Raw genomic sequence first — 11,759 nt, 5'->3', positions numbered from 1 at the left:
TGTATTACAGTCAAACCCAGAATCAGTCCTAAAGAGCATGTATTATAGTCAAACCCAGAACCAGTCCTAAAGATCATGTATTGTGGTCAAACCCAGAACCAGCCCGAAAGATCATGTAATATGGTCAAACCCAGAACCAGTCCTAAAGAGCATGTATTACAGTCAAACCGAGAATGAGTCCTAAACAGCATGTATTATAGTCAAACCCAGAACCAGTCCTAAAGATCATGTATTATGGTCAAACCCAGAACCATTCCTAAAGATCATGTATTGTGGTCAAACACAGAACCAGTTCTAAAAAGCATGTATTATGGTCAAACCCAGAACCAGTCCGAAAGATCATGTATTATAGTCGAACCCAGAATCAGTCCTAAAGATCATGTATTGTGGTCAAACCCAGAACCAGTCCTAAAGATCATGCCTTATGGTCAAACCCAGAACCTATCCTAAAGATCATGTATTGTTGTCAAACCCAGAACGAGTCCTAAAGATCATGTATTGTGGTCAAACCCAGAACCAGTCCTAAAGATCATGTATTGTGGTCAAACCCAGAACAGTCCTAAAGATCAGGTATTGTGGTCAAACCCAGAACCAGTCCGAAAGATCATGTATTATGGTCAAACCCAGAACCAGTCCTAAAGAGCATGTATTACAGTCAAACCCAGAACAAGTCCGAAAGATCATGTATTATGGTCAAACCCAGAACCAGTCCTAAAGAGCATTTATTACAGTCAAACCCAGAATCAGTCCTAAAGAGCATGTATTATAGTCATACCCAGAACCAGTCCTAAAGATCATGTATTATGGTCAAACCCAGAATGAGTCCTAAAGATCATGAATTGTGGTCAAACCCAGAACCAGTCCTAAAGATCATGTATTGTGGTCAAACCCAGAACCAGTCCTAAAGATCATGTATTGTGGTCAAACCCAGAACCAGTCCTAAAGATCATGTATTGTGGTCAAACCCAGAACCAGTCCTAAAGATCATGTATTATGGTCAAACCCAGAACCAGTCCTAAAGATCATGCATTGTGGTCAAACACAGAACCAGTTCTAAAAAGCATGTATTATGGTCAAACCCAGAACCAGTCCTAAAGATCATGTATTATAGACAAACCCAGAATCAGTCCTAAAGATCATGCCTTATGGTCAAACCCAGAACCAGTCCTAAAGATCATGTATTGTTGTCAAACCCAGAATTAGTCCTAAATATCATGCATTATGGTCAAACCCAGAACCTATCCTTAAGATCATGTATTATGGTCAAACCCAGAACCAGTCCTAAAGATCAGGTATTGTGGTCAAACCCAGAATCAGTCTGAAAGATCATGTATTATGGTCAAACCCAGAACCAGTCCGAAAGATCATGTATTATAGTCAAACCCAGAACCAGTCCTAAAGATCATGTATTATGGTCAAACCCAGAACCAGTCCTAAAGATCAGGTATTGTGGTCAAACCCAGAACCAGTCCGAAAGATCATGTATTATGGTCAAACCCAGAACCAGTCCTAAAGAGCATGTATTACAGTCAAACCCAGAACAAGTCCGAAAGATCATGTATTACGATCAAACCCAGAACCAGTCCTAAAGAGCATTTATTACAGTCAAACCCAGAATCAGTCCTAAAGAGCATGTATTATAGTCATACCCAGAACCAGTTCTAAAGATCATGTATTATAGTCAAACCCAGAATCAGTCCTAAAGATCATGCATTATGGTCAAACCCAGAACCTTTCCCTAAGATCATGTATTGTTGTCAAACCCAGAATCAGTCCTAAAGATCATGCATTATGGTCAAACCCAGAACCTTTCCCTAAGATCATGTATTGTGGTCAAACCCAGAACCAGTCCTAAAGATCATGTATTATGGTCAAACCCAGAACCAGTCCTAAAGATCATGTAATTGTGGTCAAACCCAGAACCAGTCCTAAAGATCGTGTATTATAGTCAAACCCAGAATCAGTCCTAAAGATCATGTGTTGTTGTCAAACCCAGAATCAGTCCTAAAGATCATGCATTATGGTCAAACCCAGAACCTTTCCCTAAGATCATGTATTATGGTCAAACCCAGAACCAGTCCTAAAGAGAATGTATTATGGCCAAACCCAGAACCAGTCCTAAAGAGCATGTATTATAGTCAAACCCAGAACCAGTGCTAAAGATCATGTATTATAGTCAAACCCAGAACCAGTCCTAAAGATCATGTATTGTGGTCAAACCCAGAACCAGTCCTAAATAGCATGTATTGTAGTCAAACCCAGAACCAGTCCTAAAGATCATGTATTGTGGTCAAACCCAGAACCAGTCCTAAATAGCATGTATTGTAGTCAAACCCAGAACCAGTCCTAAAGATCATGTATTGTGGTCAAACCCAGAACCAGTCCTAAAGATCATGTATTGTAGTCAAACCCAGAACCAGTCCTAAAGATCATGTATTATGGTCAGACCCAGAACCAGTCCTAAAGATCATGTATTATAGTCAGACCCAGAACCAGTCCTAAAGATCATGTATTGTAGTCAAACCCAGAACCAGTCCTAAAGATCAGGTATTGTGGTCAAACCCAGAACCAGTCCTAAAGATCATGTATTATAGTCAAACCCAGAACCAGTCCTAAAGATCATGTATTGTAGTCAAACCCAGAACCAGTCCTAAAGATCAGGTATTGTCTGTGACAAACACTTCAGGCGAGATCATAAACCATGAAATCAGAGGCATAACACTTCATATCCAGGGATATGGGATATCTGGGCCTATACATTACAACCTATATCAATGTAAATGTATGTTTTTAACATGTAGTTTATGTAAATGTACTGTATCTTTTTTGGCCAAGACCCCATTTTGATATCTGAAAATTCTCGAGTCCCCAACCATGTGAATGAAAAAAATCATAATTTAACAGCTGCCCATGTCTACTTTTTTATTTGTTGCTGTCACGGCTTTCGTTGTGGGAAGGAGGAGCGGACCAAAATGCAGCGTGGTTGTTATTCATTTCATTTGAATAAGAAACTATACACGATTAAACTAACAAAATAACAAACGTGCAAAAACCGAAAACAGCCTGGTGCAAAACACAGAGACAGGAACAATCACCCACAAACACACAATGAAACCCAGGCTACCTAAATATGATTCCCAATCAGAGACAATAACTAACACCTGCCCCTGATTGAGATCCATATCAGGCCAAACACAGAAATAGACAAACAAGGCATCCAACATAGAATGCCCACTCAGATCACACCCTGACCAACCAAAACATAGAACATACAAAGTAAACTATGGCCAGGGCGTGACAGTACCCCCCTATCGGGGAGGGTCTGGGTGGGCATCTGTCCGCGGTGGCGGCTCTGGTGCTGGACATGGCCCCCACTTCACCGCAGTCTTTCCCCACCGTGTCCGCGTCCGTGACCTCCCAGCCACGGCAACTCTACTTAACAACACGGGACAGAGGGGCAGCTCGGGACAGAGGGGCTCTTCAGACTCCGGCAGCACAGGAGAGGAGGAAGGCTCTGGCAGATCCTGGCTGACTGGCGGATCTGGAAGAATCTGGCTGACTAGCGGATCTGGAAGACTCTGGCAGACTGACGGTTCCGGCAGATCCTGGCTGACTGGCGGATCTGGAAGAGTCTGGTTGACTGGCAGATCTGGAAGAGTCTGGCTGACTGGCAGATCTGGAAGAGTCTGGCTGACTGGCAGATCTGGAAGAGTCTGGTTGACTGGCAGATCTGGAAGAGTCTGGCTGACTGGCGGATCCTGGCAGACTGACCGCTCTGGCTGCTCCATGCTGACTGGCAGCTCTGGCTGCTCCATGCTGACTGGCGGCTCTGGCTGCTCCATGCTGACTGGCGGCTCTGGCTGCTCCATGCTGACTGGCGGCTCTGGCTGCTCCATGCTGACTGGCGGCTCTGGCTGCTCCATGCTGACTGGCGGCTCTGGCTGCTCCATGCTGACTGGCGGCTCTGGCTGCTCCATGCTGACTGGCGGCTCTGGCTGCTCCATGCTGACTGGTAGCTCTGGCGGCTTCTTGCAGACTGACAGCTCTGGTAGCTTCTTGCAGACTGGCAGCTCTGGCTGCTCCATGCAGACTGGCAGCTCTGGCAGCTCTGGCAGCTCCTTGCAGACTGGCAGCTCCTTGCAGACTGGCAGCTCCTTGCAGACTGGTGGCAGCTCCATGCAGACTGGCAGCTCCATGCAGACTGGAAGCTCCGGCTGCTCCATGCAGACTGACAGCTCTGGCTGTTCCATGAAGAATGACAGCTCTGGCTGCTCCATGCAGACTGGCAGCTCCATGCAGACTGGCAGCTCTGGCTGCGCTGAACGGGTAGGAGACTCCGGCAACACTGTAGAGGCGGAAGGCTCTGGCAGCGCTAAACAGGCGGGAGACTCCAGCAGCGCAGGAGAGGAGGAAGGCTCTAGCTGCGCTGAACAGGTGGGAGACTCCAGCAGCGCAGGAGAGGAGGAAGGCTCCGGCAGCACTGGAGAGGCGAGGCGAGGCGCACTGTAGGCCTGATGCGTGGTGCTGGCACTGGTGGTACTGGGCTGAGGACACGCACAGGAAGCCTGGTGCGGGGAGGTGGTACTGGGTAGACCGGACCATGCAGGTGCACTGGAGCTCTTGAACACCGAGCCTACCCAACCTTACCTGGTTGAATACCGGTCGCTCTGCCAGTGCGGCAAGGTGGAATAACCCGCACTGGGCTATGCAGGCGAACCGGGGACATCGAGCGTAAGGCTGGTGCCATGTAAGCCGGCCCAAGGAGACGCACTGGGGACCAGATGCGTAGAGCCGGCTTCATGGCATTTGGCTCGACGCTCAATCTAGCCCGGCCGATACGCGGAGCTGGAATACAACGCACCGGGCTATGCACCCGCACTGGAGACACCGTGCGCACCACAGCACAACACGGTGCCTGCCCGGTCTCTCTAGCCCCCCGGTAACCACAGGACGTTGGCGTAGGTCTCCTACCTAGCGTCGCCATACTCCCTGTGAGCCCCCGCCAATACATTTATGGGGCTGACTCTCAGGCTTCCATCCGCGTCGCCGCGCTGCCTCCTCATACCAACGCCTCTCAGCTCTCGCCGCCTCCAGTTCTTCCTTGGGGCGGCGATATTCTCCAGGCTGATCCCAGGGTCCTTCTCCGAATAATTCCTCCTCCCATGTCCATTCCACCTTTTGTTGCTCCTTGGGGCGGCTACACTCCCCTGGTTTAGCCCAGGGTCCTCTCCCGTCGAGGATTTCCTCCCAAGTCCAAAAGTCCTTTTTACGCTGCTCCTGCTGCTGCCTTTGCTGTTTCCCGTTACCACGCCGCTTGGTCCTGTTGTGGTGGGTGATTCTGTCACGGCTTTCGTTGTGGGAAGGAGGAGCGGACCAAAATGCAGCGTGGTTGTTATTCATTTTATTTGAATAAGAAACTATACACGATTAAACTAACAAAATAACAAATGTGCAAAAACCGAAAACAGCCCTATCTGGTGCAAAACACAGAGATAGGAACAATCACCCACAAACACACAGTGAATCCCAGGCTACCTAAATATGGTTCCCAATCAGAGACAATGCCTAACACCTGCCCCTGATTGAGAACCATATCAGGCCAAACACAGAAATAGACAAACAAGACATCCAACATAGAATGCCCACTCAGATCACACCCTGAGCAACCAAAACATAGAAACATACAAAGTAAACTATGGCCAGGGCGTGACAGGGGCTATGGCAGCCAATTGAAAAAAATTATATCGGTATTTCTGATTGTCTTCAAGAAAATTTGTCTGACATAGTGCATCTTATCACCATCACTAATGAGATGGGTGTGCTTGACGCAAGTCACATCAGAGCATCTCGAAGTCAGGAGTCGACAGCACCTCATCTCTGCTGTCACATCTAACCTGGATCAATATTTGGTTTCAATGCAGACGAGAGCAGTGAATTCAGTTTCACAAAGATATGAGCTGGCGAATGGTACCATGAGTTTCATGGTGCTTTCAAGACAACTGGGAACTCTAAAAAATACAAGGTCAAGTCATGATGTCAATGATCTCCAGGAAGGAAGATCTTAGCTCTAGAAAGAGGCTTGTGTTCCCAAGTTGGAATTCCGAGTTGGATGACCGTTCCAAACTATTTTCCAAGTCAGAGATTTCTGATTTCCCAATTCCGAGTTGGGAGGGAGAGTGCAGGGTATTCCCTCTGAGTTAGGAACCAATACTCCTCAGTAGCGACCCATGAATCTATTCGGTCACATGACAGCTCGATCAGCTGTTCGATTTCACTTACCGGCATGTCAACTGATCACAGTCAAACAAATTGGGAAGTAGTTCCCAAAGAGGTGAGCAGTCATCACTCGTGTGGGACAATTATTAATGCTTTTTTCTAGAAACATGCACAGCCGAGGTAAGTAAGGGTGCATGGTTCGCTTTTGAAAAACTTTCTCTCCAATAAGAATCGTTTCCTTTGAATCCACTGATTTGGTCACTCAGCTGTAGAATTTCTGTTCAGTATATGTATTTTTTGTATGTATTTTGTTCTCTAGGATTTTGGATATTCCTATCAGTCAACTCCACATGGGGCCGCAACCCCTAGCTTGGGAAGCACTGGTATATATGTTTAAGGTAGCCTATGATGTATGGAAGAGAAGTGTTCCCAGGAGTATGAAATATCTCAGTCTTATCAGGGTTCTGCCGACTATAAATAAATATAACCTCAACTCAATATTCCATTGGGTTTCTCAGGTTACAATGACCTTTCAAACCACAAGGTCATCTGAAGCATCAGAGGTCTAATAACGAACATACTCCTGTGCATTGTACATACTATGTCTGTCTCCCACAAATAAAGGTGAGTATTTGCATATGTGTGTATTTGCGTGTGTGTGTATTTGCATGTGTGTATATTGTCTAACCTTGTCTTGTTTATAGGACTTGCTGTCGTAAAACAAAGAGGAAAAAATTAAGACAAATACACCAGGAAAAAAGAAAACAAATTAATGAAAATTCAACAGTCCAGTACTATCATTCTTTATTTATCCTTGTTTCATAGTGTATTTAATTATTTTTATTCAGTTTATTCACATGATTTCTCAATTTGCAGTACGTTTGCCAATCGGTTGTGCAGTCAGGCTTATTTGCCATTCCTTTTTCAATTCCTCATCAATCCAAGGGGATTTAACACAGTGTCCAAAGAAGGGCCAGTTGTTTACAGAAGGGTGTCGTCTGCGTAGAGGTGGATCAAAGACTAACCCGCAGCAAGAATGACATCATTGATGTATACAGAGAAGAGAGTCGGTCTAAGAATTGAACCCTGTGGCACCCCCATAGAGACTTCCAGAGGTTCGGACAACAGGCCCTCCAATTTGACACACTAAACTCTATCTGAGATGTAGTTAGTGAACCAGGCGAAGCAGTCATTAGAGAAACCAAGGCTGTTGAGTCTGCCGATAAGAATACGGTGATTGACAGAGTCGAAAGCCTTGACCAGATTGATGAAGACAGTTGCACAGTATGTATGGTCTTTTATCGATGGCGGTTATGATATCGTTTAGGACCTTGAGCGTGGCTGAGGTGCACCTGTGACCAGCTCGAAAACCAGATTGCATAGTGGAGAAGATACGGTGGGATTCGAAATGGTCGGTGATCTGTTTGTTCACTTGACTTTCAAAGACTTTAGTAAGGCAGGGCAGGCTGGATATACAGTTGAAGTCGGAGGTTTACATACACCTTTGCCAAATGCATTTAATCTCAGTTTTTCAAATATCTGACATTTAATCAGAGTAAAAATTCCCTGTTTTAGGTCAGTTAATAACTTCTTATGGTATAGGGGACGGTTGCGTCCCACTTGGGCAAAAGCCAGGCAAAATGCAGCGCGGCACATAAAAAAAATGACATAAAAATCAAACTTTCATTACACATGTAAGATACTCAATTAAAGCTACACTCGTTGTAAATCCAGCCAACATGCCAGATTTTAAAAAGGCTTTTCGGCAAAAGCATAAGAAGCTATTATCTGATGATAGCACAACAGTAAACAAAGAGGTTAGCATATTTCAACCCTGCAGGCGCTACGCAAAATGCAGAAATAAAATATAAAACATGCCTTACCTTTGATGAGCTTCTTTTGTTGGCACTCCAATATGTCCCATAAACATCACAATTGGTCCTTTTGTTCGATTAATTCCATCCATATATATCCAAAATGTCAATTTATTTGGCGCGTTTGATCCAGAAAAAAACAGCATCCACTCCAAAATATTTCAAAAGTTGCCTATAAACTTTGCCAAAATATTTCAAACTACTTTTGTAATACAACTTTAGGTATTTTTAAACGTTAATATTCAATCAAAATGAAGACGGGTCTATCTGTATTCAATACAGGAACACAACAAACCAAGCTACTTTTCACGTCTTGCGCAACTCTCAACAGTGTTACGCAGTTCCTAGATGGTCTACTTCTTCATTGCACAAATTAATAACCTCAACCAAATTTCAAAGACTGGTGACATCCAGTGGAAGCGGTAGGAACTGAAGACAAGTTCCAAAGAAATATTGTTTCCCATGAGATCCCATTGAACAGACGGAGACCTAAAAATAAAACTCTGAACGGTTAGTCCTTGGGGTTTTGCCTGCTACATAAGTGCTGTTATACTCACAGACATGATTCAAACAGTTTTAGAAACTTCAGAGTGTTTTCTATCCACATCTACTAATAATATGGATATCTTATATTCCTGGTATGAGTAGCAGGAAGTTGAAATTGGGCATGCTATTTATCCAAACGTGAAAATGCTGCCCCATATACCTTAAGAAGTTAAGATCACCACTTTATTTTAAGAATGTGAAATGTCAGAATAATAGTAGAGAGAATTATTCATTTCAGCTTTTATTTCTTTCATCACAATCCCACATTCCGGTTTACATACACTCCATTAGTATTTGGTAGCATTGCCTTTAAATTGTTTAATATGGGTCAAACGTTTCAGGTAGCCTTCGACAAGCTTTCCACAATAAGTTGGGTGAATTTTGGCCCATTCCTCCTGACAGAGCTGGTGCAACTGAGTCAGATTTGTAGGCCTCCTTGCTCGCACACGCTTTTTCAGTTCTGCCCACAAATTTAGGGCTTTGTGACTCTAACACATTGACTTTGTTGTCCTTAAGCCATGTTGCCACAACTTTGGAAGTATGCTTGGGGTCATCGTCCATTTGGAAGACCCATTTGCAACCAATCTTTAACTTCCTGACTGATGTCTTGAGATGCTGCTTCAATATATCCACATAATTTTCCTCCCTCATGGTTCCATCTATTTTGTGAAGTGCACCAGTCCCTCCTGCAGCAAAGCACCCCCACAACATGATGCTGCCACCCCCGTACTTTACGGTTGGGATGGTGTTCTCCCCCTTTTTCCTCCAAACATAATGATGGTCATTATGGCCAAACAGTTCTATTTTTGTTTCATCAGACCAGAGGCCAAATTCTCCAAAAAGTACAATCATTGTTCCCATGTGCAGTTGCAAACCGTAGTCTGTATTTTATATGGTGGTTTTGGAGCAGTGGCTTCTTCCTTGCTGAGAGACTTTCAGGTTATGTCGATATAGAACTCATTATACTGTGGCTAGCTATAGATACTTTTGTACCTGTTTCCTCCAGCATCTTCACAAGGTCGTTTGCTGTTGTTCTGGGATTGATTTGGACTTGTCACACCAAATAACGTTCATCTCTAGGAGACAGAACGTGTCTTTTTCCTGAGCGGTATGACGGCTGCGTGGTCCCATGGTGTTAATACTTGCATACTACTGTTTGTACATATGAACGTGGTACCTTCAAATGTTTGGAAATTGCACAATTGCAAGTCTACAATTTTTTTTCTGAGGTCATGGCTGATTTATTTAGATCTTTCCATGATGTCAAGCAAATAGGCACTGAGTTTGAAGGTAGGCCTTGAAATACATCCACAGGTACACCTCCAATTGACTCAAATTATTTCAATAAACCTATCAGAAGCTTCTAAAGCCATGACATAATTTTCTGGAATTTTCCAAGCTGTTTAAAGGCACAGTCAACTTAGTGTATGTAAACTTCTTACCCACTGGAATTGTGATACAGTTCATTTTAAGTGAAATAATCTGTCTGTAAACAATCGTTAGAACAATTACTTGTGTCATGCACAAAGTAGATACCCTAACCAACTTGCCAAAACTATAGTTTGTTATTTAGACATTTGTGGAGTGGTTGAAAACGAGTTCTAATTACTCCAACCCAAGTGTATGTAAACTTCCGACTTCAACTGTACATTACTAAAATGTGGCTTCACAGGGATACATCGGGACTTGGGCAAAATCCCTAGAGTCGGATGAACATGTGGATAGCATTTTTTGTCTCTGCGTGCAGTTTGAAGGAAAATGCAAACTAGCGCTAACACAATTGCTAATTAGTGTCGAACCATTGACTGGAAGTCTATGGCTATTAGATACCCATAGACTTCCAGTAGTTAGCATTGCCTCGCAAAACTACCTCTAACTTCCCTCATACTGAACATGGAGATATACAGTACGTTCGAAAAATATTCAGACCCCTTCCCTTTTTCCACATTTTGTTATGTTACATCCTTATTCTAAAATGGATTAAATTTAAATTAAAATATCTACACACAATACCCCATAACGACAAAGCGTAAACAGGTTTTTATACATTTCTTTCAAAAAAATAAAAAACATATACTTAGTTATTTACATAACTATTCAGACCCTTTGCTATGAGACTCAGAATTGAGCTCAGGTGCATCCTGTTTCCATTGATCAACCTTGACCCATTGATCATCCTTGAGATGTTTCTCCGGTGTCCAGTTTGTTTCAACATAAGAGGGAGTGAGGGGTGAAAGGTCACCTGTATCCGATGCATCGTGTGAAATGGAGACAGGCCTCCTCCAAATGGGATTGAAAGGCTGGCTGCTTGGCCACACCCCCACACTCTGGGCAGACATAGGGGGGGCGGGGGTTGTGGATGCGAGCGTGAGCAGAGGCACTGCAGCCGTTAGGAAGGAGCATGGGAGGAGAACACTCCGTACAGGACTGGAGGGAGAGAGAGATGAGAAAAGGAGAGTGCACAGGTCAGTAAGGCAGGTACTCCTAAAGCCATGAAACAAGCTATTACATACAGTGTCTAGACTGAAAAAGTCCTGTGTATTTTTGAACACACACACTGCTCTACTCACAGTGTTAAGGGCTGGTTTGACTTCTTGGAAGTGGGCAGCCACCTCAGCCTTGCTGCAGCACTGCACCTTACACTCAGGACACTTGTTATTGGTGTACAGCACCGGCTCTGTCGCCTTCTTACTGATGATTGGCTGCTGCAGCTGGGGGGCGGGGCTAGGGGTTGCCGGGGTCACGGCTGAAGTCACAGCCGGAGCAGAGGACGCTGGGACAGAGGAGGTGGAGAGGGAGGGAGAGAGCATGCCTGAAGGAGGCAGAGAGATGGAGAGATAGATAGGGGAATATAGGGGAAGGGGAGTGAAAGGTAAAGAGGAAAAAAAGAGTGAGAGGTAAAGAGAGAGATGGGGTAGATAGGTACTGATAAACAGCGCTGCACTAGTATTCATTGGGGCGGCAGGGTAGCCTAGTGGTTAGAGCATTGGACAAGTAACCGGAAGGTTGCAAGTTCAAACCCCCGAGCTGACAAGGTACAAATCTGTCATTCTGCTCCTGAACAGGTAGTTAACCCACTGTTCCTAGGCTGTCATTGAAAATAATAATTTGTTCTTAACTGAC

The 11,759-nt window shown here is 44.4% G+C and overlaps 1 protein-coding gene across 1 annotated transcript; it reads right to left on the bottom strand.

Moving 5' to 3' along the window:
- Positions 1-10,744: 10,744 nt before the first annotated feature.
- LOC124004832 (zinc finger protein 687b-like) lies at positions 10,745-11,549 on the bottom strand. Its single transcript, XM_046313657.1, has 2 exons — positions 11,207-11,549; positions 10,745-11,063 (listed from the first exon to the last, which is right to left on the bottom strand). The coding sequence occupies exons 1-2, from the start codon at positions 11,444-11,446 to the stop codon at positions 10,875-10,877; spliced, it is 429 nt and encodes a 142-aa protein (XP_046169613.1). The 5' UTR covers positions 11,447-11,549; the 3' UTR covers positions 10,745-10,874.
- Positions 11,550-11,759: the final 210 nt, after the last annotated feature.

Source organism: Oncorhynchus gorbuscha, linkage group LG19 (assembly GCF_021184085.1).
Source record: "Oncorhynchus gorbuscha isolate QuinsamMale2020 ecotype Even-year linkage group LG19, OgorEven_v1.0, whole genome shotgun sequence".
Classification (NCBI taxonomy): Eukaryota; Metazoa; Chordata; class Actinopteri; order Salmoniformes; family Salmonidae; genus Oncorhynchus; species Oncorhynchus gorbuscha.
Note: the sequence above shows the minus strand (reverse complement) of the source record. Positions and strands in the feature narration are given on the sequence as shown.

Bases quoted from the DNA above. Each gene is read 5' to 3' on its own strand.
- LOC124004832 (XM_046313657.1), bottom strand. From the start codon at position 11,446: ATGCTCTCTCCCTCCCTCTCCACCTCCTCTGTCCCAGCGTCCTCTGCT. The intron at 11,064-11,206 runs GTGAGTAGAGCA...CTCTCCCTCCAG, and splicing joins TCAAACCAGCCCTTAACACT to TCCTGTACGGAGTGTTCTCC.